General features: G+C 38.5%; 1 protein-coding gene across 2 annotated transcripts in view; it reads right to left on the bottom strand.

Annotated features, from left to right (window-relative positions):
• Cypl (peptidyl-prolyl cis-trans isomerase-like 1 Cypl) overlaps positions 1-15731 on the bottom strand; it is a 39953-nt gene that overhangs the window by 22907 nt on the left and 1315 nt on the right. Inside the window, exon 2 of one of the 2 annotated variants that reach the window (XM_067105875.1) lies at positions 15130-15294. The exons of the other annotated variant lie outside the window; for it this stretch is intronic. Coding sequence (XP_066961976.1) covers positions 15130-15182 — 53 coding nt within the window. The 5' untranslated portion in view covers positions 15183-15294. The remainder of the gene's footprint in view (positions 1-15129; positions 15295-15731) is intronic. 2 annotated transcript variants of the gene reach the window in all.

The following is a 15731-nucleotide window of genomic DNA, read 5'->3' as shown; positions in this document are numbered from 1 at the left end:
CTATCTAAACTTTCTTCTGAATATCAATGCTGCTGCCACACTTCAGTGTCAGATGCACTTTTCTGGATCCTCAGCATCCCAGGTATCACGGCACCACCTTGCTTGTATTTCTTCACAACAGCATTTATTGCAACGTCATTTTCTGAGCTCGCACAAAAGTGTGAAGAAGTTGCAATTATCTCAAAGGCAACTGCAAAGGTAAGCTACATTCTAATTCATAGAATTCTACCTTAATTTTCTCATCCTTTATCAACTTCAACAATTGTTAAGAGTTTCTTCTAGTGCCTTGTTTGAAATATCATTCATGGGTGTGGATTAAATGTTTTGCATAGATGTCTGATACAATTATTGAATTATGTTTATTACACATTGGATAATTTTAAGATTTAGCCCTGTATATTTTGCTTTGCATAACATTTCCCTTCACAGAATGAGGAAATACCAAGGAACAGAAGTAAAGAATTTCAAGTACAGTACCTAACTCTTCATTACAATGAACTGAAAACAACCCTTCAAGAAGCGAACAAACTACTATCACCACTTCTTCTCTTGACACTGATCTACTCGGGAGTAGAGTTGTGCATGTTTCTTTATGAAATAATGATCACACTCCTTTTCCAGTAAGTGCTTTCATCAATACTGTATACTGTACTGCACTGCAATCACATATGAATATTTAGCATTAATGCATAAGTCATAGATTCCAGGTTTAAATTTCTATAAAACTCACGTTCAGTACATGAACAAATAAGATTTCTTTCTAATAATTCTTTCAGGTTCAGTATACTATACAGTAAAGAGCAATCTAGTGCATTTGAAATAAAACTGAAATCACAATAGAAGTGAATTTAGTACAGTATTCAGTTTTTATATTCTATTCTTACAGTTTGATCATTTTAATGACCTGTACAAAAGAATTTTATATAATATTTTGGGCCTTTAGTATCAAGTTCCTATTCATGAATTCTGAAACAAGAATTTTACTACAGTTCAGTAAATGAAAAATTATGGAAGTCTTCAGAAAATGGTTTTGTAAGTAGCCCAAAACCATTCACACTTTGAAACAACTCCTAACAAAGCTAATGTCTGGTGAGAAAAAGAATAAAAATTCCCATAAGTTTTTAGTCTACAGAAAAAAAGGACATGCATCACCATATGGTTTCTGAATTACATGAAACGCCCGCAAGGCTAGTGCCTGATGGCCTAACCTCCAAAGATGACAAGAGCAGCTGGAAGGACTGAGTTATGAGATTTAAGTTCAAAAGCAAAGCACTGCAGAAGTTAAGCCATTCAAAACCCCCAGCTGTTGGTTCAACAAGGAATCTACAATTTCAAAATTGGACCATTTAATGGCCCATCTCTTTTCAGGCAGTTACACTAGCAAAGCATGTGAAATGACTAAAGGATTGGCCTTACCATTAAATAAAATAACAAATAATCTCAGAGGATAGGGAGAGAGAAATATAATGGGAACCAAACTTTGAAGCTTTTTTCTATAATACATAAACTAACATAAATCAAAATTATGATTTCAAAGTTGCTACCTTGAGTAACAAGTGTCTCTTAAAACTTTATCATTTTCAGGATGTTACTTGAGGGCAATGCCATTTTATAAAAACTCCAATGAAAATCCCTGTAATTACATTAGCAATGATTAATTGAATATATAGTATCTTATTATTCATTCATCCTGTCTGTGATGTGCGAGTGATAAGTACTTGATTTTTTTAGAACTGTACCATTTTACCTAAAATTATTTAAGGATTAAAATGTATTATTTTTCTTCACCTTTAATGAAAATTTACAGAATAGAATACAGAATTTAGGCCAAAGGCCAAACGCTGGGACCTACGAGTCATTCAGCACTGAATGGGAAATCGACAGTTGACCTCATTTTCATGATGGAAGAAAGAGAACATAATGGAGTGGTAACGCCTACAGTGGACATAACACTATTTGCATTATGTTCCTTGTTTTCTAATATCATCATTAGGCTTTATATCTGAAGAACACTTAGTTCCTAATATCATCATTAGGCTTTATATCTGAAGAGTTAGCCTACTCGAGTTACTGAACATTTTTCCAACCAAAACACTTACCAAACCTTGGAATACTAGTAGTTAGATCAAGTAATCAAGCCGTCACATCTGTATTAAGCTGTATGTATTTAGATAAAGTAATCAAGCAGTCTTCACTTATTCCCTCCACCTCTATAATTCTAAGGTCCCTCTCCTCTGGGTAATACATCACCTAAGAAGCACTATTCACTCTGGAAGGGTTCATTGATTGATTTATGAATATCTGGTTATAAAACCAAACACTGGGGGACATTCAGCACTTAAATAACTACAATGCTTGAAGGGTTCATGCTATAATATGGAGCATGTTCAACTAAAACTCCACTATGAGGTGGGAAGCTTAACAGTTCCATGGTTCTACTAAGTATGCTTTCTTCTACAATCAGCCTGTAAATATGTCATTAGTAGCTTCCAGACTTGCATCCATTCTGATTCACACCTGATGGTTGGGAACTGCACTTGGTCATGAGTTGGAGTGTCTGTATTCACACATCTATGTTTATTTACCACAGTAACTACAGTATAAAATAAGGAGAGCATTCTATGAAAAATCTTCATGTTTTTACACAGCTCATATGCATAAAAACCTTACAGTTTATATGACACATCACATACTCAGGAAAATATAACTACAGCTTAAAGACAAAAACTGTTGTAGGATTAAATTTAATTCAAAACAGAACCAAAATCATTCTATACACCGCACTGTAGAATAAATGCTCCTCAGTGTTTGGTCAAAAAACATATTTCAAAATTGTCTTTTCATACTACTTCAGAAGCAGAATAACTAATTTTTCTTCCTAATAGGAACAAACAAGAAGGTCTTGGTCTTCAAGTTATGTATGCTACATTTTTCTTTATGCTTCTTCTCGCTGTAACAGAAGGAGCTCAGGCAATTGAAGATCAGGTATGTTAATCCTTGAAAGAGACTAATAACTTCCATGCATACCGTATGTACACAATAAAACCTAGCGAAACTGTGATTTTTTATTTTTTATTCAAATTTCATAAGCAGTTATACCATAACACTGAAATAGCACTACTCTACACAGCACTTCCACATTCCCTTATTCTACACTCTTTGAAGATGAAAGACTATACATTACTGTAGTGCACCTCCATAAATATGACTACTCTAATTCTACACTTGTCCTTTTTTTTTTTTCAAAAGAAATTATTCATGTTAATTCATTGTTTCTAAAGGGCCTTAAATGCCTAAATAATCATAAGGCATTTTCCTGATTTTCCACTGATCATCCTGCTACTTCCGTAACTACTGCTTCTGTGACTGATGACTTCTCTCCCCTTTCCTAAATTAAGCATCAAATGCAAAGTTTTCCAAAATTCAGTCCTTTTAAATACACTGAAGTCAGTACAGAGATCCAAAATTGGCACCTTTTTTACCCTTTAAGTACTAACATTTAACTCTGGCTTTTAACTTTGGAAAGAGTATTTCTATTATTTTTTACTTCAATGGTAAAAACTAAAAATTTTCTACACTGAAAAGGTAATGAATTCCATAACAGTACTGTATTATATAAACTACAAGTTCATAATGAAGTGAATGGACAGATCACATTAAATATACATACAGGCAGTCCCCGGTTATCGGTGGGCTCAGTTATAGGTGATCCGGTTTTATGGGGCTTGTCTAGTGGTGAAAATCTGCGATTTTCGGTGCCGAAAATTGCATTTTCTGCTTACCAGTGCTGATGATCAAGTATTGGCGCCGAGACATACCTAACAAAAGTGCTGATCTCCAGTTATCGGTGCCGATAAGCGCCGATTTTCGGTTATTGGCGAATTTTGCTTATCGTCACGCTGTCAGAACAGAACCCCCGCTGATAACCGGGGACTGCCTGTACAGCCAATATAATTTCTAGTTAAGCACCATCTTGTTATGTATTTTCCCCTGGAAATCTATTCCCATTACACTTCATGGAAAAATTACATACAATATTAATATTCTAAAAAAGAAACAGAAAACCATATTTGCTTCACATTAGAGAAACTACAAATTACAATAAAATTTTAGTGTCTTAAAATAGGTTATAGAATTAGAGATTTTTTGTAAAGACTACATTAGGCCTACTGGATAGGCTTTTTTATCTAGTTATGTGAGTGACAGCTGCAGCATGCCTTGCAATGTGCACTCCATTTATGAAAGCATAGGTTCGTATTCCCTTTACAACAAGTATGGAGTTTATTACAAGAGTAGTTACTGCATCAGCTGCTACACCACAGTCACCACTAATTAGTTCACTCACTTCATTAATAAAATTATTTCACTCACATAACATCAAAATCAAACAAAGACCCCAGTGGTATTATGTACTCTTCATCTGAAGGCACTTCCTTGTCACTTTCTTGATTGTCTTGTGGCTGCCTGAAGAGATAAATTACGAGTATCTGCTGTCTTGTTTATTTCTTCATTATAGATAGATGGATAGAACATAATATTTAGGCCGAAGGCCAAGCGCTGGGACCTATGAGGTCATTCAGAGCTGAAAGGGAAATTGAGAGTAAGAGGCTTAAAAGGTGTAACATGATGAATACCTCACAGGTGCACTATGAAATAACAATTGTTAGAGGAGGGTGGAAAGTAAGGTGGAAGAAAGCATATGAATGGAGGTACAGTAATAGGAATAAAAAGGGTTGCAGCCAGGGGCTGAAGGGACGCTGCAAAGTACCTTAAGTAATGCCTACAGTGCACCAGGTGAGGTGCACTGATGGCACTAAACCCCTACAGGGATTTCTTGATTACGCTTGTCAGCATAGAAACAGAAGACTTGATCAAGTACCAACAGTACCTCTTCAATTCTTTGCTTGTTATTCTCAAATGATCTGACTTTTTTTAACTTGTCCACTGCACACAAAATGTGGCTGGTAAGTATCCACTCTCCATACTTTGTCTTGCTGGTTATCTTGATTTTCACTCAGTGTCAGCTTCAGTGACATAATGTAAAACTTCTGGGATAAGTGCACAATAGATTGAACATATCACATTCTCAGTGACCACGAGAGGTACCACAGCAGCATACCCATGCTGCACAGTAACAGCTGGGCAGTTTAATGCATCAATGTCACAACACGCTAGCCCTTGCTGTAATTTCACGATCCATTGGCCATGAAATGGCAAAGGTGGACTGTGTGAATGGGATGCACCTTACTCCAGCCTTGATATTCTGACCTAAACTCATGTAGCAGCCTGGGGTTACCACACAAGGGTACTGGTACATTTTTGATTTAGCCCACTTGTTGCATACTACATGAATCACACACTATGAACGTGCAATATGGGTAAGGACTGTACCAGAAAAAGTAACATTTCTCAGTTGAATTTTGGCTTCATACATAAAAGAAAAATTTATAATTTTCGACAGATAACTATAATACAGTGATTTTGTTATGCATATGTTAAACTTGATATCTCAACCCACAGAGTGGACGATGCATTGACTGGATGGGAGAGATAAATGGAGAAGCTATAACACAGGAGGAAAGAGACTGCCTCAGTGTATTCTATCCTATTGCCCTGAATAAACCTGTGACCTGTCATGCTTCAAACTTCTTCACAGTCAACAGAAGACTACTAGTTGCTGTAAGTTGTTTCAGAACATGACACATTTCTATGATAAGTTAGTTTACTTAGCCTTTCATTTCATCTTTATGAAAGGTTTCTTAAATACTATCTTTAAAAAATGGGAATGTTGGAAACAAACTCTAAAACAGCTATAACTATGCTTTCATACTACCAAGAACTGCTTAAAATATATTTAAGAATAAACATCCACAACTACATCATGGCACTGTTACACAAAACTCTTTTCCTTTTTCCTAACTCTGCCCAATATCAAACATTCTTATTTCCATATTTCGATACAATAATGGTAAATGAATATTCTTATGCAGAAAGACAAAGGATATAAGGATGTCTGGACCTTTTCCCACTATTTCCCTAAGTAATATGGGAGCAAAGAATGGACAGGAAGGCCACCATAACTATACAATCAGAGGTGGATCTTAAACTAGGAGTACTTCAAACTCACACACATTCATCTATAGGAAATTCAAAAAAGGCCAATAACTTTTTATGGAAGACTGCACATAATGAGCTGTTCATGTATCACAGAAGAAAATTTAGGAAAATCATATTAACAAAAATTCTAACAACAAAATTAGCATAAACAAACCAACAAAACAATAATTGTATACAAAATAAACAATATAGTAACTTCAAGTCATAAAAAATCAGACAAAGGGACACAGTGCTTGCAAAGCTGTGAAAATACCCTTCTTACTTTAACAAAAAATGTTCCAAAATTTCCTGTAAAGAGAATGAAAAAATTCTGGTACTAAACAATAAGATATTATGGAACGTCACCACAATGTATGAGTTAAAATGACATTTTTATGATAAAATAAAGTTTTATATATACTTACCAAGTAATTATATTGCTATACTTTCTGTTAACCAGTAGTCAAAAATTGTGAAATTCTTGGGTTGTGCTACTTTGTTTGGCTAGGACTAACCCCGCCCACTTATTGGTAAGAGAGGAACAACTAGCAAAAGTATTCAATTTGTTTGTGCCAAATGTTCAAAGGGGAGGAGGCCCCTGTAATTCAGGGTGCAGTACAGAAAAAAAACTTTATTTTATCATAAAAATACCTATTTTATATAAAAAGTTAAAACCACTGTCCAGCTTCCGAAAGACAGGAGGGCAATGCATGAATAAAAATCTGTACCCCAAAACATTAAAAATGGTAACCAATTTGAGAATCAAAGGAAAGCATTAAAAAGAAAGCCTGTTGCTTCCTTACCTGATAAGGAGCTGCTGCCTCCAACACCATCGGTGCTCAACCACTGAAAATGGACTCAAGGCTACCTACTAATTGGTGGGTATCATGTAATGATTCAATTTCTGACAAATAATGAGTTGCAAAGAACGGGCTTACATTTCCAAAAAACGACACTGAAATAAACGTCGCTAATAGATAGACAAAGTTAAAAACCAATGCCAGCTATGAAAGACTGGCTACAGCTCCTACACTGTTCCCCAGGTTCCCTTAAAAACCCAACAACCTCAAATCAAGGCAAAGAAAGGAAGGGGCTTCTTCCCCCAACACCACGAGCCACTGAAAATGGACTCAAAGTACTGCAATTATCATAAACTGTTTCATTTTCTTCAAATAAAGTTGCAAAGAAGGATTACATTTCCAAAAAGTCACTTGCAATGTTTGAAGGAGAGAGACAAATCTTGCTTTGTTCTGTGAAGACTAAGCCTAATTTTATGAGCTCTCACAGGACACTATACTCTCATCTTCCTCATTTGGGCTTACATGATCTCAGAAGAATGCAAGGCATTTTTGAAAGTTGCAGAAGGATTCCTAACAGAACACCGTAAGGATTGTTTGAAACTGACTCTTCTTCTTTCTGTGGCTATAAATCCCAAAGAGAAGGAACAGACAGCATTCTCTTGAGAAAAACCCACTCTTTTGTCTACTGCATGGACCTCACTCAGGGAAATCAAATGCATAGGCTCAAATCGGGAACCAGACAACCATTTAAGGACCACGTCCAGGTTCCATGGCACTACTACTGCTTCTTTCTGTCTCTTAATGTCAAAAGATCTAATTAGATTGGATAAATCCTGATTAGAGAAAAGGTCCATCCAATCCCCTGTGCCTGAAGACAGAGCTTAACATGGCCCTATAACCCTTGATCATCAAGGATGACAGGTTCCTTTTGGTATTAAGATATAGTTGAAAGTCTGCTATTTCGGCTATAGATGTCTGAGAAAACGACACTGCGCTTCCTGCACTATTCTCTAAAAATTGTCCACTTAGCCTGATATACAGTATCAGAGGACTGTCGCCTGCATTTGGCAATAACTTGCGAAGCCGATCCTGAAAACCCCTTCTTTCTAAGAAGTTTCCTGACAGTCTGTATCCTGTCATGGCCAGAATAGGCAATCCCTGATGAAAATGCCAGAAGTGGGGTTGTTTTACCAGATGAGGTTTTTGAGGTAGCAGCCTTGAAAAGTCTGCAAGGAGGTTAAGAAGATCCGGGAACCATTCCTTCATTGCCAAAACGGGGCCACTAGGATCATTGAAAGATTTTGGTGATTCTGGAATTTGTTGATCACCACCTTATCATGCTGAAGGGGGGAAATGCATAAAGGTGACTGTTTGACCAGTCTTGAAGCATGGCATCCGTTCCCCACGCTAAAGGATCCGGAACTGGCGAGCAAAACAGAGGGAGACGATGGTTTCAGGAAATCACGAACAGGTCTATGACCGGAGTCCCAAACAACTTCCAAAGATCCAAGCAAACATGAAGATCCAGAGTCCACTCCGTGGGTAACACCTTTCTTCAGCAACTTAGCTCGTCCGCCAGAACGCTGAGCTTCCCCTGAATGAAGTGAGTAAGAAGCTTGATTTTAAATTGCTCTACCCAAAGCAGAAGATCCTTTGCTGTCTTGTAAAGGAAGAAAGAGTGTGCCCCCCCTTGGTTTTTGATATATGCCAGGACAATTGTACTGTTGGAGTGCACTGTGATTGTCTTGTACAATTCTTCTCTGAAAAATTGTAACCCCAGATGAACTGCCTTCAACTCCTTGACATTTATGTGCCAATTTCTTTGTTCCGGAGACCAGGTCCCTGAAATTTCCTTGTCTCCCAACAGAGCTCCCCAACCTAGGTTCAGACGCATCTGAGAAGAAGTCTAGGTTGAGGTCCAACAGAAGGAGAGATTTCCCTTGCGACAACCTTCCTTCTAAGCTCCACCAATGCAGATCCTCTTTTATCTCTGGAGTTACTCAGAACACAAAAGAGTCTGGGTATTTTTTCCTGTTCCAACCGATTCTTAAGAATCAGTTGGAAGTCTGCCCAGGAGTACAGCTTGTTCTATGGACAATAACGTCCTGAGAAGACTCGTCCATTCGTTGTCAGGGCATTGGTCCAGAAGAAGAAATCTGTGCACTATCTTGAGGCAAGACTCTATTCTCTTTGGTGAGGGAAAAACCTGAAAACTCTGAGTCTATTATCATCCCTAAATAAAGAATCTGTTGTGATGGAATCAACTGAGACGTCTGAACGCTGATTATCAATCCCAGCTCCTGGCCTAAGAGAAGAGTCTTTTGAAGGTCCTCCAAACATTTCTCTGGCGATTGGGCCTGAAGTAGCAAATCATCCAAGTAAAGAGAGATCTTGATTCCCATCAGATGGAGCCATTTTGCTAACGGAGCGAGCACTCTGGTAAACACTTGAGGTGCTGTTGATAACCCAAAACATAGAGCGCAGAACTGGAATACTTTGTTCCCAAACACGAACCTCAGAAACTTCCTCATTCCCAATGTATTGGGACATGGAAGTGCGCATCCTGCATGTCTATAGATGTCATCCAGTCTCCCTGGCGAATGGATGACATAACAGTTCGATTTGCCTCCATCTTGAACTTTGGCTTCTGAATGAAGACATTCAATGCGCTTATATCCAGGATGGGCCTCCAGCCCCCTGAAGCTCTGGGCACCACAAAAAGACAATTGTAGAACCTCAAGGAGCCCACATTCTCTACTAATTCTATCGCCCCCCCTTCTTGAGAAGGGACGACACTTCTTTTGAGAGGGCCAATTCTTTGAGCCTTTGGTGTACACTGACAGTGTTACTGGAGAGCTGCTTAAAGGTGGCTTTTCTTTGAAGGGGATAGAATAGCCCTCCCTCAGAACATTGACAATCCCAGAAGAGGAGCCTGACTCCTACAGAAGTTCGGAGGACGAAATTCTCACTTGTGAGAGGTAGATCGGGATGAGGATCTCCTAATGGATCTAGAAAGGGATCTTTGCCTGCTGCCACGAAAAGGCCGAGTCTGCAGCGGGGAGATTGTCCTGGAGGTATGAGCGGGCACCCCCTGGGTCACCTAGAGGATTGGGCAAGAAAATCTTGCATATTCTTCTTACTGAAGATCTGAAGAAATCTCCAGAACTGTAGCCTGCGGGAACAGGTGATAATGATCCAGCGGAGGAAACAGAAGGGCTGACTTCTGGGAGGGAGTCACTCCCTTAGAGGTGTAAGAACACGACAGTTCTCTCTCCTTTAAAACTCCCATTGTGTTAAAGGAAAACTAATTCCTGGGAACCATCCCCGATTCCTTTATCGATACACAAGAGGACTCCCAGCAAGTCGGAGGCACTATCTTCAGGAATAGTTGGGCAGTCCTTAATCTTACAGGCAAGACAACCCACTGCCCAATCGAGGAAACTCAACACTTCAAATACCTTCAACAAGTTTTTAAGAAGGTGTGAGAGCTCCGTCGAACTGAACATGATCTTCGCTGAAGCAAAGGCAGATCTACGAGAGGAATCGATCAACCCAGAGAAGTCCCCCTGGGAGGAGGCAGAAACTCCCAGAGAAGGGGGTTCCCTGTGGCATAAGAGAGCTGTCTCCTCTTGGACAATCTAGAAAGAGGGAAGCTGAAAATGGCTCTACCATGTTCCCTCTTCTCCACTAGCCATCCCTCAAAACACCGAAGACTTTCTTGGCAGAAGAAGAAAGCACTAACTTGGGTGGTCTCAAAGACTCAGAAGACTGTGACTCTCCAAGAAAAGTTGGCGGGTGAAGAAAGAGCTGCAGGCAAAAAGCAATTTGGGAAAGTAGCAAGAAGATACCTTAGCAGCGATGCATAAGCTGAAGGATGAGCGTCTTGAGCAATAACCTCTTCTTCCTCGTCCGAGAATACAGGAGACAAAGCCAATTCTGTAGGTTGGGCCTTGACGGAGCCTTCTTCAACAGGCTCAAAATACTGTCGAGCTGCTCTGAATCGGATCTACCATGGAGGGCACTTGCTTGCTAGAAGAGGGTAAAGCCTGAGGTGCAGAAGTTCGAGACACAGAAGAATGCCCAACTGCTCAGGGAACAATAAGAGATGAAGGAGTCAAAGTGTTGGAGGCATAAGTACAGCGTGATGCTCTGGCGCCAACGGAAGATCAGGCACCAAAGGAAGCTCAGGCACCAAAGGAAGCTCGGGTGCTTCATCTTAGTTGGTGATCCATGAATCAAAGAGTGGATGGGCAAAGATGGGCACTTGGGTGCTCTGTGACGCTCTAGAGAAGATGGGCGCTCTGACACAGCAGCACGAGAAGGAGCCAACAAGTGCCGAGATAATTTTGGGTGCTCAGAAGAAACTAGGCATTTGGCAGTCAAGGAGCCCAACACTGCAACACTGCAGGGCGTCTCGGGCAAGCCAGAGGAGTCTCAGGTGCAAGAGGACACTCAGAAGAAGACACCTCAGACGAAGAAGTGTTCCAGACTGTCCCAAAGGCTGAAGACGGGAGCAAGATACTAATTTCTTACTACTGGAGGAGAATGAGACACATCACCTGACTCGTTTTCCAAAGGGCATGAATCCACAAGACGCCATTGGCATCTGGGAGAAGAATCAGAGCTAGGAAAATGTTCCAGACTCCAGCAATGATTCAACAACAGGTTCAAGACGGGCGACTACCCGGAGAGGCCAACTGCATGTTCCTCCACGTTTGGGAATTTGACATTGACACACTACTGGGCGGAGAACCTCCACCAACACATCACTGACATTGCGCAACCAGGCGCACAACACTCACTAGCACTAGGAGCAACAGGGCGCACTTTTCAAACAATCAACTCAAACCTTTTATCAATTTTATATTTAAGGCTGGCAATGGTTTGGGTTGGAAGCGCAGAGAAGGAGCAGGTTGCATTGGCATCAACAGAAATAACAGGAGAAGAATCATCTGAGCTAGATGAAAGATGCGATGCATGTCCAAAGATGCATCATTTCATCATAAGTCCAGTCCCCTACAATCTGTGCTGGTAGAATTTTGGCTGCAACTGTGTATTGCAGCCTTTGCTGCATTCAACACTTGGGAAGTCAACTAAAGTCACAATCAAAATAAGGAAAGTCCGAGAATCACACTAAAGGGAGTGAACTTTATCTAATACTGGGCAGAAGAATACCACCAAATACGATGAGAAATCAATAGAAAGATGAATTCTGAGCTGCTTTGGTGTACAGCCAGTTGGTTTGCTACTCCTCCCAGGTTTAGGGGAGTTTCATGACATTGACCTTTACTTGGTAAGTTACTAGAAATCTAGAGAATCCAGACAATTTTATTTAGATCCAGATCCTAAAATGGTATCTGAAGAATGCAGCCACCTCCTCCACCAACAGAGGACCTTGCTCATTTTATACATAATTGTAGATTTTTACTTATTATTTCTGGTCACAGTATAGTGATGCACCGTACATAATACTACAGTACTATCTCTTTAGATAAAGGTGTCTTGATTTATGAATATGCTAGCTTTCTGGCACCATTAGTTGTTTCATTTACTGAAGTCCCACAAAAAATATTCAAATATTCTCATTCATTAAGTTTACTAGTATGCCATGGAGCCAAAACAATGTACAAGCTTAATCAATAGTTTTGGTTTGTTGATGTTCAGTATCACTTTCCAGTATTTGCACTACTTATCTGCTACATACAGTAATTCTGTTGGGAGTAGCAACCATTTCATTACACATCAAAGTTAAGTAAACAACTGCAACAAGACTTCAATCATCCACATTTACCTACTGTAATACTTTACTTTCAATGTTAACAATTGCAAAAGTAGCAGGAGCTAAAAATAACATGGTGGAGCACCACATATGACCAGCCAAGTTGCCAGTTGCTTAAAAAATCGTGGCTACTAAGTACAGAGTTCCAACACCTAAATTACAAAGTTATATAAATGAACCTACAGCCAATCATTTCCAAGATTACACTATGACTTCTCAAACTTGTCTTGGATACAATAACAGGTAGTTAGATCTAAGAAGGTAAAGTGCAAAAATCTTATCCTTTAAACAAACAATTCTGGGTCTCAAAAAGCATAATTCAAGACACTTGAAGTATTTTAAGATACATTTACCAGGAACCACACGCTGAACTGAAACTATTTATTTTTGCTTATAATTGTTTGCAATTTATGTTAATCTGGAAAGAAACTTCAGTACTGTACATAGAAAACAAAAACAATAAAACAGTATAAAATGACCATAGCCATCATTCTAATGGAAAATCATCCTCTTCACACCAACTATTAGGATTACCTAGGAACTTTTTAATATACCTTGAAATAAAAGCTAATTTGGAGAAAAGTTGCCCTAGACGACATGTATCAAGAAGGAGAACATGAACTGAAGACTTTAGCTTCAAGACATGCAAAGAGGTTCTCTTTCTCACTTGGGGTTGGTTAACAGTTACCTATGATTAGCCAATTTAGGAGGAACAGATATTAAATCTTGGTTGCAGCTAATGCAATTTTTATGGAGTGCTGTGTCCTGAAGTCATAATTTGGCCAGGAGAACATCACACACCAAGCAGTTAGAAACTGAATATCAGTGATTCAGCAATCAAGGGAATAAGTCATGGACTAATGTGGGGCTATAGAAGTCAAGACCATTTACAAAAATTGCGTTTAGCAGAGACCTAGCGTATAAGGGGGAAAAAAAAAGCAATGCTATAAGCACCTTGGAAATTAAAGACACATCTGAAAGGATTCAAGCTTTGTAGGGAAGCAGAGAAGTGACAACTGAGGTTAATTCCAGTTGGGTTGGTCATCACATAAATTTTCATCATTCAAGGAAAACTAAAGTATAATGTACATAATTTTAACAGTTCAGGAACTATACAGCCAACTTCAAATAAAGTAACTATGATGTAAGCTAATGCCCCACCTAAAGTTAAGTTTCAAGGCTCTCAAGCTTAAGGGATCCAGCTACCTTGCTCAAAAAGGTGGTGGTCATGAAAACAAAGGAAAAACATGGTATCTGGATGCAGCTCCTCCAGTGAATGTCACTTATAACCTAAACCTGCTGGTAAAATGAAATGATCTAAGTCTAGATATAAAGTGCAGAATTAATCCATAATCCATGTAACCCCTTTACCTGATCATCAGTGTACAACTACAATCTGATTAGTCCCTTTAAACTAAAACCTATATCAGTGTTTTAGATAAAATATAGTGTTTGCTATCATGTACTGCATGCCATACAGAATCCTAGTAAAATGAGTTTGTGCAAATAACTGTAAAGATACTACTCTATATATACAGGCAATTTCTTATATAAAAACATTCTTTCCTAAAATGATTCTCTAATTCAAACAACTTACCAGTAGAGTACCTTCACAGTATAATAAGATTCTTAATTTGTTTATCTTAATCCATTAATGGTAGATTTTTTCCAAATGATGAATATGATTGCGTAAAAAAAATCTTATACATAAGCTTTTATCAAAACTTGACTTTACTTATAATAATTCTGGAAAATATTATTTTTGCAGGTTTCGAGTGCAACGCTAACCTATATTATCATCCTTGTCCAGTTCAAGAAGAGTGAAACTGTCTCAAAAAACATGTCTCAGACAATGCAGACAGGATGCTGAAATTGACATAACTGTACAATCAATATAATATACATCAATGCATTTTATATGCATAAATGGAAAACAATTGAATAACTGAAAAATGAGTTAGCTGATCAAACGTAAAAAATATGCTGTAATGTAAGAAAGATGCACCTAAATATGGACACTGTCCATTTGCAACAAAATTTTAGTTATGAAAAAGACCCAAATGACTGTCCAAGGAACTTATCAAATGCAAAACATCTGAGGATACTTGAGGAAAATGAAATACTGTACAAATAGTTTCAAAAATAGCTGTAGGTATGAATGCAAAACAAAGGGTTAACCAGGTATTGACGTTGCCTATCATAACTTCCCTTGGCTAACCTAACCTAAAACTATCCTACCATAAGTATCCTTACCTAGCTAACTAGCTAACTGCAAACCTTAACTAACTAATAAAAAGGAACTGCCTAGAAACCAAGTCAGGACCAAAAGGAAGGCATTGAAACATTTACAAAAAGACCAAGGCAGGTGAGGGTACAGAAAACTGGCTGGGCTAGATTATTATAAGAAATATTGACCAATCACTGCACTATACTAGTTGACAAGGCAATACTCACGAAGTTTCCATGACAACATAAGGTGGTTGCCATGACTTGTCAGGAATGGACATCTTGAACTTCTTTCTTCAGCTGAACTCTGGCTCACTGTACAGTACTGTACAGTCTAGGTTTAGGCTATGTAAGTTATCTGGATTTGTTACGTCACTTGATTTTCAACAGGACCTAGGGATAGGGCAAAACTCTGATAAGGTCAAGATAACTACTCTTTTTATCTTAATACATAATCATTTCCAAACTAGGCTGAGTGGCAGAGCAAAAAAATTGTTCAAATCAATGGAAAATAAATAACATTAAACAAATAATTACATTTATGGGTTTTTGTAAAATAATGACAATTCCTAGTTGTTTCTCTTGTGGTCACTGTCACCCCATAATTGTTGTGCTAGGCATGTAACAAAGGAGAAACATATGTAAATGTGGTTCACAAATAAATGCTACACAAAAACCACTTAACATTTAAGATAGCCATAAAGAATACTATATATGCTTTGATTAGGCAGTAGGCAGACTGGGGTAGGTGTTGATAATTTCAGCTCCTAAATTTACTCCCATCGCCCTGTTTCCAATATTCAAGTGAGAGTGTTACTTGGGGGACTGGG

Source organism: Macrobrachium rosenbergii, chromosome 6, assembly GCF_040412425.1.
Source record: "Macrobrachium rosenbergii isolate ZJJX-2024 chromosome 6, ASM4041242v1, whole genome shotgun sequence".
NCBI lineage: Eukaryota > Metazoa > Arthropoda > Malacostraca > Decapoda > Palaemonidae > Macrobrachium > Macrobrachium rosenbergii.
Note: the sequence above shows the minus strand (reverse complement) of the source record. Positions and strands in the feature narration are given on the sequence as shown.